Source organism: Lagenorhynchus albirostris, chromosome 1 (assembly GCF_949774975.1).
Source record: "Lagenorhynchus albirostris chromosome 1, mLagAlb1.1, whole genome shotgun sequence".
Lineage (NCBI taxonomy): Eukaryota > Metazoa > Chordata > Mammalia > Artiodactyla > Delphinidae > Lagenorhynchus > Lagenorhynchus albirostris.
Window position 1 is genome coordinate 764,834 of NC_083095.1, and position 14,077 is coordinate 778,910.

At 68.2% G+C, this 14,077-nt stretch overlaps 1 protein-coding gene across 2 annotated transcripts; it reads left to right on the forward strand.

Moving 5' to 3' along the window:
* The first annotated feature begins 1,219 nt into the window (after positions 1-1,219).
* On the forward strand, positions 1,220-8,752 carry NUDT14 (nudix hydrolase 14). 2 transcript variants are annotated; one of them, XM_060146235.1, is made up of 6 exons: positions 1,220-1,384; positions 3,283-3,411; positions 4,404-4,447; positions 5,042-5,106; positions 5,308-5,545; positions 8,438-8,752. In XM_060146235.1, the coding sequence occupies exons 1-6, from the start codon at positions 1,304-1,306 to the stop codon at positions 8,676-8,678; spliced, it is 798 nt and encodes a 265-aa protein (XP_060002218.1). In that variant the 5' UTR covers positions 1,220-1,303; the 3' UTR covers positions 8,679-8,752. The 2 variants fall into 2 exon arrangements, with proteins under 2 accessions (XP_060002218.1, XP_060002275.1); XM_060146292.1 differs by lacking the exon at positions 3,283-3,411.
* Positions 8,753-14,077: the final 5,325 nt, after the last annotated feature.

Genomic DNA, 14,077 nt, shown 5'->3' on the forward strand with positions numbered 1-14,077 from the left:
CTAGGGCAGCAGACATCCTGGACATGCATCCCTCAGAAGATCCCACCCCAGCTGCTACCTGACCACACTGCAGAGAAGCCCCCAGGGGGAGCCGCTCAGCTGAGACAGGGCCATCCACAGACCAAGACAGAGAGGAACAAAGGGGGGCTTTAAGCCATGAATTTTGGGGGTGCTTTGTTACACAGCAATGGATAACGGGGACATGGGAGTCCATTTCAAGCCCACCTGGGCTGTCCCCCCTGGGGCCATAGTTCAGAGAGCAGGTGCAGGTCAGGGCTCGGCTGCCCCACCCCACCATTTGTGCCTGTCCCTGGGGAGGCAGTGGCCGCATTTGAAGCAGGTCCTTGGGATCCACATCCAAGCAAGGAGGGGGCCCTTCCTCAGCAGGGAGGGGCTTCTTGGGGGAGGGAAGAGCACTTAGTTCCTGCCGAGGTGGAAGAGGGGCAGCCCCACAGACAGCGAGTGGCAGCTCCTCCCAGTGGGGCAGGCGGGGCAGGGGGACAGTCTGGCCCAGGCCAGCTCCCCGCCAGCCCGCCGGAGCCCCGCGGGGAGGGCCTGGCTCTGCCTAGACCCTGGTCCCTCTCCCTTCCCCACTCAGGCTCCTCTCACCTTGCCCTCTCTGAGAGCCTTCTCTCCCTCCACCCAGGGGCCCCTAGAGGTGTAGACACTCTCTCCCCACCACGGCGCACGCAGGACCCCGTGCGCAGCCCCGAATCCACCTCTGCCTTCCTCCTCCCGGGGCTCGGCGGCGAGGCAGCTGGGACCGCCAGCTTCTCTCTTCAGGGCCTAGTCGCTCCTTCCCTGGAGGCCCGCCCCAGCCCCGGACGACCCAGTCTCCGGGTATGGTCAGCCCCAGTGGGGGAGGCGTCCGCTCGGCTCATCCTCCCTTCCCCCAGAGCTGCGCTGCGTCTCCCTCCCCCCAACCAGGACGCCCAAGTCACCCCCCGACTCCAGCACCGGCGGTCACCTCTCAGCCCGTCCCCTCCAGTTGCGCCCGCCCCGCCCCGCCGCACGCTTGGCTGACCCCCTCCCTGTTGCGGGGCCCACCTGGCGAGCCCCCCTCCCTGCTCACACCCTGCGCGACTCCGGGAGTGCCCCGCGATCACGAGCCCCCCACGTGCACGGGGACCGGGGCAGGTGCTACCTGCGCGCTGGGCCCGCCCTCCCTGCTCGGCGCCGCCCCGCGCCGCCCCGCCCCGCGCGCACCGGGCATGCCCAGAGCCCGGTCACACGCCCGCCCGCTCGAGTCCTGAGCGGACCCTGCCCGCGTCCGCCCCGGGCCCGCGCTACCCCGCGCGCCGCCATGGAGCGCATCGAGGGGGCGGCCGTGGGCCGCTGCGCAGCCTCGCCCTACCTGCTGCCGCTCACGCTGCACTACCGCCAGGTGAGCCCGCCTTCCGCGTCTTCCGCGCCTTCCGCGGCCTGACGCCGGCCCCGGACCCCGCCCACGCGCCCATGGCCCCGCCCATGGCCTCGTGCCCCCGCCCCGCGGACCCCGCCTCTTCGCCGAGCGCTCTGCCCTTGAGTCCGCGTTCGCAGAGCCGTTGAGCGTCCGGCTCTGGGCAGGGACACGTCGGGGGACCACTCATTCCTCCAAGGAGGCTTTGCTGGGCCCCGGCCCTTTTTTGCGGTGGGACATGTTGCGCGCCCCGGGGATCAGGGAAAGCTTCCTGGTGGTGGTCTCCGTTCTGGGCAGAGGAGGCCGGCGATGGAGCTGGTGAGCCCTGGGGAGCCTCTCCAGGTGGGCTGCCTGCCGGGGCGTCACCTCCTCCTGCCGGCCCGCGAAGGGAGTGCAGGACCACACCGCCTCCCGTGGCGCTGTGCAAGTAGTAGGCTCACAGGAAACACTTGTTTGTCCAGTTCGGGCCCCCACCTTTTGCTTGCCGCTCCACCGAGTTCCTCCACGCCATCCAGGTGAGGACTGCACTCCTCCGAGTCTGGTGCAGCCCCTCCCTGCCCCCTCAGTTAGGACAGGTGGTGCAGGTCTTTGGCGCCCCTCTGCCGGGCTGTCCCTGGCCTGCAGCATCCTGTGACCCCCCCTCCTCCCCAGGCCCATTACTCTCACTAACCTGTGAAGCCCTCTTGACGCCCAGCCTGACAGAGGCTGTACTCCAGTGTCGCCTCTCCCTTGTCGCTGCTGTCCCGTTGGCTCTAGGGGACAGGGAATTCCTATCCCCAGGATGGACCCAAGTTGGCAGCACCGGCTGGGGCAGAAGCCAGGGTTGGTTGAGGGCAGAGTGCAGGGACACGGGGGTTGCTGGCCTTTCCCTGGTGTTGGCCTGGGGCAGGGCTGCCTAATGGTGGCTGCACAGCCTCCAGGGGCTGGGGCTCTGGGGCCAGCAGGTGGGCACCGGGTGATCCAGGCACGTAACCGCTGTGGCCTATGGCTGTGGCACCCTCCCCCACTTCCTGTGGAGTGTGGATGGGTGCTGGTAACCAAAGCTGAGCCCATGCGGGCGGTAGGCTGCGATGGACACAGGCTGGGGGCCGGGGTGGTGTTTCCCAGGGGCCATGGGACACTGGGCTGGGTGGTGAACGTCACTGAGGGGCACCTGCAGCCTTTGGTCAGTAGCCACCCATGGCCAGGGGAGACCTGGTGGATGGATAGACAGACCAGCCAGAGGCAGGGCACCCGCGTGGCTCTGAGGGGGAGGGGCTGTGTTTAAACTCCAGTCCTGTACCTCCCTCCCAGGGCCCTGGAAGATGAGCCAGGCCTGGGTCCTGACCCTCTGGGAGGGGCTGGCGGGGCCTCAGTGGGCCCCTCTGGACCTTCCCCTGCACCCTGCCTTGGCTGGACCTGAGGGTCTGGCAGATGTTTTGACCTTGATCCAAGAGGGTACCTGAAAGCAGCACGAGATGACTCGCCCTGGGGGAGGCAGGGGCACAGCTGGTACGTGGCAGACTGGGGGGCAGGCCCTCCCCGGAGCTCGTCCTGGGGGGTGGCTGGCCCTGGGGTGGCCAGATTGCAGGCAGGCCCAGGCTTGCCTCTTGGGGGTGGCGTCTCACAACGGCCTCCCGGGCAGCCCGACCTGCACAGGGCAGGCCATCGGCTCTCCCTCCTGCTTGGAAACCGAGGCTCCTGCCCGTCCAGAGCACCTCCGCCTTCAGGCCCAGCTCAGACCAATGTCCCCAGCTCCCCTCAGACCAGCATGTGGGCCTCTGCCTGTCAGGGCCCACTGCTGGGAATGAATGCCCTTTCTTTTCTGTGGGGCCTGGTGCAATGTCACCTCCTCCAGGAAGTCCTCACACAGGCTGTTCCTTAGTGTCCTTCCTCTTTTGCAGCCCCGGTTGCCCTTTCGGTGTCTCTGGTGCTCAGATCCATGTGTGTTTCATGGCTCGGACGGGGCCTCAAGTGTGGGGCCAGCAGCTCGCCAGGGCGCAGGGCTGACCCAGTGGCTGAGCAAGCCGGTGGTGGGCGTCCACAGGGCTGGGCTCTAGGGCCCCAGGGCCAGCCCCATCCTCAGAGACCCCTTGGGGAGGGGTCAGGGCCAGGCGGAGCAGCCCGGAGGACGGGAGCCTACCTCACCTAGTGGTGTCCCGCTGGCAGGGTTCTGGCCCCTCGTGCCCCCTGCCGGCTGGAGCCCCGTAAGCATGGGTTCTGGCTGCCCCCGGTGGTGCTGGCCCAGGCCCCGGCCCCCCGCACTGCCTTTTGTTCACTGAATGCTGCTCAGAGCCCTGGGAGCTGCTGGGACGGGGCATCCAGGGTCGGGGAGCAGGGGGGTGGAAGGAAGTGACAGAACAGCAGGACCACAGGACACAGGACAGACAGCCCGAGACAGAAACCGGGCCGGGGAGAGGGTCATCCACTGCCCAGTCATCATCATTGAATCGTCATGTCCTGCGGGCTGAGATTCTGCCCGGCGCGGGCACACCCTTCCCCAGCTGCTCCCGGGGCTGCTGCGCTCTCCGGAGGCCCGCCTGCCCCTCCTGCCCTCCTGTCGCCCTTTGTCCAGTGGCCCAAGGGAGCTTCAGCAACGAAAACCTGATCTCTCCTCTACCCGCTTGGGACCCCTCCTGCCCCTCGCCCCGACTGTGAGGACATGCCACGCCCGCCTCTCCCCACACCCCCGTGGCCCTTCCCGCACTTGGCGGCAGCGTCGTCTCTCTGCAGCTTCTCGTGCTCACCTGTGCTGGGTGCTGGCTCATGCTGTGCCTGGGACGCCTTCCCACCCTTTGGCCTGGTTTTCCGCCTCACCCCTTGAGAGCATCAGGCTGTCCTGGACTTCCCTGCCCACCCTGGCGGCTACGCTCTGCCCCACCCGCTGCAGCTCCTCGCTCCGAGGGGCCCGGGGCCATGACTGGCCGGGTACGGTGGGTCTGTGTGGCCTTCTCGCTCCCTGGAGCACCTCCACCCACGCTGCCAGCCCTTCAGCCCTCCCTGACCGCTGCCCTGCCTCTTGCAGAATGGTACCCAGAAGTCGTGGGACTTCATGAAGACCCATGACAGGTGAGGGCCCAGGCTGGCTGGCCGCCGGGGAAGCCCCAGGGTGATGTCTGCAGGGACACCGGGCCCAGGGGCACAGAGCCCCACCCGCCTCTGCGTGTCTGAAGTCCCCACTTTCCCTGTCGTCTCACTGAGGGGTCACCCGAGGCCTGGAGCCCGAGCTGGGTCCCAGCTCAGGCCACCTGGACCACCTCTTGGGCCTGAGAGAAGCTGCCCAGGGGCCCTCGCCCCCGAGCGTCGGAAGGAGGGGCTGGCGGCAGCGTGGCTTCAGGAGCGGGGCTGGCGGCAGCGGGCCAGCAGGGGCCACGCGTCCCGTCAGTCACCCGTCCTCGGCTGCTGCCACCCCCGGCCTGCCCAGCTGCCCAGCATGTCCTTCCCACCCCCCGGCCCCCGTCCTGCCAGCTGGAATACAGGAGGCCTGGGTCCTAGCCTGACTGTGTGACCCTGGCAAGCTGTGACCCGGCCTGGGCCTCAGTCTGCCCATCTGAGCAAGGGACACCACCTTCCTGGGTTGTGGAGGAGAGGAGGTGGGCTGGGCCCCCGGGGGGTGAGGTGAGGGGGCTGCTTCTGTGCTGAGCTGGGTCCCTCCCCCTGCAGTGTGACCATTCTCATGTTCAACTCTTCTCGAAGGAGCCTGGTGTTGGTGAAGCAGTTCAGGCCAGGTGAGGCGGCCCAAGTGGGGTGTGGGGGGAGGGGAGGCCTGCAGGCTCACGTTCAGGCCCCTGGTGTCCTAGGGTCAGAGTGCAGACGTGGGGAGAGGGCTCTAGAGGAAACTGAGGCCCGGCAAGGGGGTCTGGCCAGAGCGGGTCACGTGGAGCTGGCCACCACAGGGCGGTGACTGCGGTCTGCCTTCCCCCAACCAGCTGTGCACGCTGGCGAGGTGGAGCGCCTCTTCCCGGGGTCCCTGGCCGCCGCGGACCAGGACGGGCCCCGGGAGCTGCAGCCGGCACTGCCTGGCTCGGCAGGGGTGACATACGAGCTGTGCGCCGGCCTCGTGGACCAGCCCGGGCTCTCGCTGGAGCAGGTGGCCTGCAAGGAAGTGTGGGAGGAGTGCGGCTACCACCTGGCCCCCTCCGGCCTGCGCCGGGTCGCCACGTACAAGTGAGTGGGGCTGGGCCCGTGGGCCTGCGGGGCTGGGGAAGGGCCGTCTGTTGCCAGCGCAGCCCAGGGGATGGGACGAGCTGCCTGGGAGGCAGTGAGCACCCAGTTCCCAGGGGTGTGCAAGCAGGGCGATTGCTCCTTGTTTTTCAACCTTCCCACGCTGGGGAAGGTTGGACGGAACGCACCTCAGGGCGTGATCTGGGCTGGAACCCGGGGCCCTCGGGGCTAGTCCTGCAGCCTGCTTGGCCCGTGCCCTCCACCGCGGCGGGGCCGCCCGGCTCTGCTCCGGATGGCAGCTGCTGCCGACAGATGCCTCTGCTTCCTGTGGGATTAAGCGCTGGGCGCTGGGGGTGGGGGTGAGTCTCGGGTCTGCTCTGACAGCGGCTCAGGGGCGAGGGAAAGGCCAAGCCCTGGGCCGGGGTTGGGGGGCGAAGTGCGGCCCGCCCCCGCCAAAGCCCGCCCCTCATTCCCCCCGTCCCAGGACAGGATGTCGGGGTGCAGCCCAGCCTTGGCCTGAGGATGTCACAGTGGGTCCCTGACCTTGGTGAAGTCCGGGGACAGCAGGAGAGTCTCACGGTGTCGCCCGATGCTGAGCCCCTGGCGGCCTTCCCCAGAGGCGGAGCCGCCCTCCTCGGCCCAGCAAGGGGCCGCTCAGTGTTGGGCCTGGGCCCCCTTGGCGACACCCAGGGCCTCGTCCAGGCGCCCCCGGCCTGGGAACTCAGGCCTGGGATTTCTACACCAAAGAGCCAGACATCTTGGTGTGAGGGCCTCAGTTACCTGCGGGCATCCTCCGCGTGGCTGGCCAGTGGCCACGTAGCCTCTGAGCCTTTGGGCTGGCGGTCCGGGGGGTCGGGAGGATCCAAGGGGCCTGACCTCGGGTAGGGGGTGAGCCAGCGGGCAGGCCAGGAGGAAGGCAGGTGGAGGTGCCTTGGAGGGTTGGGGTCCCCCGAGCGGGTGAGTCTGGGGGGAGTCCTGGCAGAGGCGCTGCATGGCAAAGGCTCAGGGGCAAGGGGACAAGTGGCCCTGGCCTCTGGGCTACGGCCTGATCCTGAGGGTGCTGGGTGCCGAGGAGGGCTCTGGACAGCGAGTGGCCTGCTCAGACTGCACTTTCGAGGTGAGGGTGGCTGGCTGTGCGGAGGCAGGGCCGGACGGGGCTGGCGTGGAGGCCAGGGCAGCTCTCCCTGGGAGCCCGACGGCGGGCTGCATGAGCAGGAACTTGTGCTGCCCTGGGGTGGGGCCCACGGCTTCCTTCCGTGGCCCCGGGGGGGAGCCAGGCCACTCATCTGCCCGTCCCAGGTGACAAGACCCAGTGCTCGTCTGAGATCCCCCAGCTGAGGACGTGTTTGAGTGAGCAGGGAGAGGCAGTGCCCGGCCTGGCCGGGCACATTCTTCTCGGCGCCGGTGTCCGTCACACGCCGGCGGAAACTGGGACTGGAAACCCCACAGACCGCTGCTTCCATCAAAGGCGCAGGCTGTAGCTGCCGGCGGAAATGGGCTGTCAGGAAGGGTCCGAGGGAGATAAGGGGCGGGAGGGTGGAGGAAGCAGCTGGGTGAGGTCAGTCTGGGTGGGGCCCCCGCCTGGGGGTGGGGGGCTTGGGGAGTGGGAGGGAAGCTCCTCCAGCTCTGCTCCCTGCCCCATGTGCAGGGCGCACCTCGGGGCCGCGTCCACCCTGCAGGCCCCGGCTGGCCTCAGCTAACCTCCTGGGGTGGCCTGGGGTCTCCCTGATCCCCTGGACGTCTCCCCAGACACCCTCTGCCTCCCCTCTCCCCCAGCAGACCACGCTCAGCCCTCCCCTCCTGTCTGTCACCCCGTCCTCATGGCCAGCTGTCACCATGGCTGCCCACTCGTTACCTCCCCCAGCACCGGTCTGGGCCCCTGCCCTCTGCCTGGGTGCCTGTCCCCCTCCTGGTGGCCAGAAGCCCCCTCCTGGCCACCACCTAGGGAGGGAGGGGACTCCTTGACAGTCCTCTCCAGCCTGTGAACCCTGGTCCTGGCCCTGGGGACCGCGCCCCACCCCGCCCGGAACAGGCGTCCTGCGGGTGCCCACATGGGAGTGCTCGCAGACCCAGGCTGCGCCGGCCAGAGCCCCGGCTGCGACCCGGGGCCCGCTGTGTGGGGAGAGGCCTGGCTGAGGCCCAGCGTGAGCAGAATGTCGGTGCGCAGGACCGCCCTCCAGACTCAGCGGCTTCCAGCGACGCCCATTCACAGCCTCGCGGTTGCTGGGGGTCGGCAGTCGGCTTGCTGCAGACTCGGCCCACCGCTCAGGGCCTCGCAGCCTGACCGCCAAGCTGCGGTCAGGCGTCGGCCAGGCCGAGGTCTAATCTGGGGCTGAGGCTCGTCTTCCCAGCTCCCCGTGGCTGTGACTGAGGGCGCTGTCTCCCGCTGGCTGTCAGCCGGGGGCCCGTGGTCGGCTCCTAGCCCATAGGCCCTGGCACGTGGCCCTCTTACAGCATGGTGGCTTACCTCGTCTTCAGGTGTCTCTCTGACTCTTTCCACCTCTGACCCCTAAAACCGGCAATGAAGAGCTTGCCTGACTACGTCAGGCCCACCCAGGATCACCTCCCTTTTTGATGAACTTAAAGTCACCTGATGAGGGCCCTTAATGACATCTGCAGAATTTCTCCTCCATCACCTGACCTAACCTCATCACATGGGAGCCTAATCACGGTGGGAGGTCACATCCAACATGTTCCTAGGTTTCCCCCACACTTGAAGGGAGGAGATTACATGGAGTGTGTACACCACAGGGGGGAATCTGGGGGGCCAGGGGGCATCCTGGAGCACTGCCTACCAGGGGCTGGAAGGAGTGGACAAGAGAGGCCTGTGGAAGGGGCAGGGGTGGCCAGCGGGGCCTGTGTGGATGCCTCAGCAGATGCTGTCTCGACCCGTAGGTCTGGTGTGGGACTGACCAGCTCCAGCCAGACCATGTTCTACGCAGAGGTGACAGATGCCCAGCAGGGTGGCCCAGGCGGGGGCCTGGCGGAGGAGGGCGAGCTCATTGAGGTTGTGCACCTGCCCCTGGATGGTGCCCAGGCCTTCGCCGATGACCCGGATGTTCCCAAGACCCTCGGCGTCATCTTTGGTATCTCGTGGTTCCTTAGCCATGTGGCCCCTGGCCTGGGTCCCCAGTGAAACTCCAGGCGGTCTGGACGAGCCCAGTTCTGGACACCTGCTCCGCAAACCTAATAAAGGCTGGTGTAGCTCTAGCCTGTGTCTACTGACTCCGAGCTGTGACCATGGTGGGCTGGGGGGCGGGGGGTTGCGGTCTCCGTGAAAGCCCCTCAGCTCCACTGGGGCAGAAGCCTTGTCTGCAGGTTGTGCAGGGGGCAACTGGGGGTTGGCGGCTGGCAGAGGGCTAGGCCAGGCCCTGGGTAGTGCCCCAGGCTGAGTGGGGGGCAGGGAGGATGGTGCCGTGCAGTGCCACTTCTGGGGGTAGGAGAGGTTGCGGACGGGCTCAGCCATGTCAAGCGCTCAGGGCCCACTGAGTACTGGGCAATGGATGGAGCTGTGGCCTTAGGAGCGGTGGCTGCGCCAGCCACGTCAGGAGAGGATGTGGACAAACCCACAAGGCACGTGCTCCCTGCTTCTGGGGCCAGTGAGGGGTCCCCTCCGTGACTGGGGCTCTCAGTAGCCCTGTGTCCCCTGTGTTGGTGATGAGGTCTCACTCCACCTGCCAACCTGTGTGTGGGGTAGCCTGAAAGCCCCATAGGACCCCTGCCTTGCACACCGGCACGCACTTGGGGCCGCAGGAGGGCTGGATGTCTGCTCAGCCAGGCACTGAGTAAGACCTCCGTACATAACGGGTGGGCTGGAGCCCGCCATGAAGAATGTGTGCTGGTCACCATGGTCACGGGCATGTGTGGGCGTGGCTGGGCCATCAGTTGGGGATGAGGGCCCAGCCTGAGGGCCAGGCAGGCTTCTTGGAGGGAAGGCCGGCCTGACCTCTTCTGAGGGTGGTGACCTGGCCCGGCCTTTTCCCAGAGGCCCCCAAATCCTCTGGTCAGCCCCTTGGGCAGTGCCCTAGGGGATGGGATGGGGGCAGCCTGGGTCATGGTCCACTGACCCTGGAGCGGGCAAGGGGATGCTGCCCGGCAGGCAGGTGGGGGCTGGAGAGCTGGAGTGACCGGGAGCTTTGCCGTGAACCTGACTTCGTGCCCTGTGCCCAGCGTCCCCTGGGACTGGGCCCTGGGCTGGAATGCTAGAGGATGCCAAGACAGGACATGCTGCCCTGGCTTCCGCTGAGACCCTGTTGTCAGGTGGGGGTACTTCCCCGGGGCCGCGGCCACCCTGCCCTCCTGTGCCCCCAGGCAGGCGGGCACTTTCCTTCCTGCTGGCCTTCGGAGTGTGTGTGGCTGAGCCCCACCGGGAGTGGCTCAGTGCCAACAGCCCCCGAGCCTGGCATTCGAGGCTGCCTTGGGACAGCTGCGCCCAAGGGGCCCGCTCAGGCAGCGTCACCTGTATGCAAAGGCCGGCTGTGACCCAGCTGGGGCCACCCAGGTGGGGCCTCCTGGGAGCCCAGCCCGGCACTGACACGCTGCTGGGGAGGGGCACTCAGGCACGGGTGTGCGTCCAGGGGGCCGGCAGGGTCGCGCTGCACTGGGGTCTTGAGCAGCCCAGCTCCGCCCCGTCCAGAGGAGGCCTAGTGGGCCGCCCCGGGCCCCAGGACACCTGGAGAATTCCCAGGGCAACACGGCCCACCCTGCCTGTGTCTTGCGGACTGCCTGATACTCACCTGAGCTCCGCTGGCCTTCTGGGCTGGGCTGCAGGCGCTGCCCACCCTCTCAGAGGGGCCCCTAGTGGGTACTGGCTGGGGCTGGGGGCTGTCTGTGCCCTGGGGAGCATGCTGGGCTCCAGCCTGGCGGGGCGGGGGGTGGGGCAGGGCCGCGGACTTGGGTGCAGTCCAGCCCCGCACTCTGCTTGGCAGCCCGACGGGGCGGGTCAGCAGGCACCGCCGCCGGACCTAATGGAGCTGGCATCCATTTCCCGGCACAGGGGTGGGGGGGCTGTAACCGGAAACTCCCCTCCCTGGCCGCTATATTTAGCACCGCAGAACACGGGCGGAAGCGCAGCTCACTCCTGAGCCCAGCCGGCTCTGTCCAAACGCCCAGCAGCTTGCACCCCGGCCTGGTCCTGAAGCCCCCTGGCCAGGCGGAGAGGCCTCCACCTCGTCCGTGCCTTGTCCGGCACAAGTTGAGACCCATCCCAGGACTCGCCTGGTGTGAGGCGCCTGGAGAGGGAGCCCTCGGGTTAGGGGGCAGGTGGGGCGGGGAGACTGAGGGGTGTTGTGGCCCAGCGGGCCCCAGAACAACGCTGGGGGTCCTCCTGGAAGAGGCAGGAGCCTGGCTGCCTCTGGATCTCCGGCCCTCTGGCCCAAGGGGTGCAGAAATCCCTGTAGGAGGGGACCCCAGGAGGGAGGATCCCCTCTGCCAGCAGCCCCAATGCCTTCCCTCAGGAGGCCAGCTTCGTGTCTTGAACCTCTCCTGGGTCCCTTAGGTCTGGGCTGTGGCTTCTAGGGGGCAGGAGGGGGAAGGGGACCATGAGCGCGAGGGGGTTTCTGTTCCCTGGGCCGGGAGGCAGGGACCCGTCCCATTCCCAAAGGGCCTGGCTGGAGGCAGATGGGGCCGGACCACTGTCTCCCCAGGGTTGCAGGGCGGGCGGGGGCTCCCTGTATCCCTGAGGCAGGGTTGGCCAGTGGGAAGGGCTCCAGGGCGGCCGCGTCCCCTGGCAGGTGGAGGTGGAACCTTGAGATGCGTGAGCATCCCTCACTGGTGCCTTCGTGCCGGAGACGGCCCTGAGCAGGGGAAGAGCCTCAGCTGAAGCGCAGCAGCTTCTGGAACTGCCGCACAGCAAGCCCAGCGTCAGCCACACCACCCGCCGTGTGAGCTAGTCCAGGCCATCGTCTCCTCCCACAGCTGGCCAGGAGCAGGAAGCTTCGGACGAGGGAGGGGCGCACGGCGGGGGGCTCTTCTCCAGATTCCGCCTCTTACTTGTGCTGGAAGTCCCCCCTCCTCCACCTCTCCACAGCCAGGCCGGCCACCGGCCCCTCTCGTTTGCACTACGGCAGTGGCCGCCTATGGCCTCCCTGTCTGACCTCGCCCTGTGCTGCCCCTCCCCCCCAAGCCAGGGATCTTTGTGACAACGTAAATCACAAACGTGCAGCCCAACCCAGCTCAGCTGCTTTCTGTGACTTCCCGTCAGTCTTAGCAGGAAGACTCTAGCCAGGCAGGCCCAGCACAGCCGGCACTCACCACCACCTCCAGCCTCCCCCTCTGCCCCTCACCTGCTCTGCCCTGGCCATGTGTTCTCCTCAGCCCCAGGGCCTTTGCATGTGCTCTTCCCAGCCCCTCACCTGGCTGACCCTGGCCTGCCCTCTGGGTCTTAGCAGGCTTCTTCCCCATGTGCTGCTGCATGCCTCACCCTTACAGTTTGCTGTTCTGCATTGTTTGTCTATGTTCTCTGCCCACCCCACCCCCCAGCCCCCACTGGCTGTGTCAGCCTTGCTCACTGCTCGATGAGTGCAGGAGAGCGGTGGGTGTAGGACAGCGGGCATGGGCAGGGTTGGAGCCCTGGACCCCTGGGACAGAGCCTCCAGTACTCAGTACTGTCTCTGGGCCAGAGCAGAGGAGGAAGCCTCTCCCCGGGGAACCCCCTGTCCCCACAGCAGTAACCGCTGCCCACCCTCAGGAAGACAGCAACTGGAAGGCTCTGAACACAGCTCACATTCCCTTATTTGGTGGGGGTCACTGTGCATGGCGGTGCCTGGCTTGTGTCCTGCCCCCTCCCAGCCTACAGAGGGGCTCAGGTAGGGATGGGCGCTTGGAGTGAGCAAAGCCAGGCCCATTCCTTTAGGCCCCTGAGGCCTGGACCCGCAGGCTGGGCGGTGAAACCAGGGCATTAGGCCCCTTAGGCTGCTGCTGCGCCCACATATCCTAGTGTGAGAGGGGGCAGTGTCTGTGCTCCTGAGTTCCTTCTGCCATTGCCCTTGCCCCTGAACCTGGCCTCCTTCAAAGCTGTCTTCCTCCAGGAAGGCTTCCAGCCCCACGCCACCCCCCAAATTGTAGCAGTGACTAGCTCCAGGCAGGGGTTGCACCCCCAGCATCCAGCCCAGGGCCGGAGGAGCCAGGGGAATGAAGAAAGCCCAGTTACTACGGAGGTTGAGCGGGAAGACCCCGTTGGACCGAAGCGGTATCCCTAACGGCAAAGGCGAGCTCCAGCCCTGAAAGGGACGCTGACTGGCGGAGAGGCTGGGATGTTTGGAGACAAGGAGCCTCGGCGGGGGCGAGGCGAGGCGAGGTTACTCCAGTAGAGGGCAACAAGGTGATGACAGAGGGTGGGATATGGGGGCCTGGCGACCGGGACAGCAGCCGGAGCCTCTTTGGGCGGCCCTCACCTTGTCCATTTGGGGGTGCACTACCGTCCTTTATTCGCCCCGCCCCGCCCAAGCCCCGACACCCATCCTGGGCGTTCCTCGAAAGTATGGCCTGGCGAGCCCCGCACCAGCACCGAACTGGGCACACAGTCTGCGCGGAGGAACATTCGTTCCCTGGCTTCCTGACCCCCCCCCTCCACCGGCAGTGAGGCGGGGAGGGCCGGGGCGTGGGAGGGGAGCAGCGCCCCCTGCGGCCGGAGTGGAGGTGGTTGGAGTGGAGGCGGTAGGAGCGGCACGGATGGGGGCACTCACAGGGGAAGGGAGTCGCGCAGTAGGGCCGGGCAGGCTCGGGTCCCAGGCCGCGCCTGCCCCGCGTGGGGCCGAGCCCTGATTTGTGCAGGAGGCAGCATCTCCTTTGGGACCGCGAGCAGCGCGGCGGCGGCGCACCGATAGGAGAGGACCACGGCGGTGACCTCAGGGGGCGCCCCACCTCCTGGCTCCTGACACCCGGCGGGGCTCGGGCGAGGGGAAGCCGCTTTGCGGCGCCCAGCACCACTCTCCCGGCTCGGCGGAGGCTTTAGTGGATCCGCCGCCGCCGCCGCCCCGCCGCCCGAGGGCGCCGGGAAGCGTGCGCCGGGTCCAGGCGCTGGCAGGAGGAGTCCTCCGCCGCCTTTAAATCCTGGGCGCCCCCGGCACCCCCCCGCAGCCCCACCCCGCGGCGCGGCCCCGCCCCCTCATGCATATGCAGGTGCGCGGGTGACGAATGGGCGAGCGAGCTGTCAGTCTTGTCCCGAACTTGTTGGCTGCGGGCGCCGGGAGCGCGGGCGCGCAGAGCCGAGACCGGGACCCACCGCCGCCGCCGCCGCCGCCGCCGCCGCCGCCCGCCGCCGCCGCCGCCCGCCGCCACCGCCGCCGCCGCCCGCCGCCACCGCCGCCGCCGCCGCCGCCGCGAGGGAGCTGGGTCGGCGCGGCACCCTGCGAGCCCGAGCGCCGCCGCCCCCGCGCGCCCGCAGCCCCAGCGCGCCCGCCGCCCGGGCCCGCGCGGCGCCGCCTCGACCCCGCCCGCCGCCGCCTCATCTGCCGCTGCCGCTGCCGCTGCCGCTGCTGCCGGCGCTCGGAGGGCGGGCGGGCGGGCGGGCGGGCACTGGGAGGCCGGGGCCGG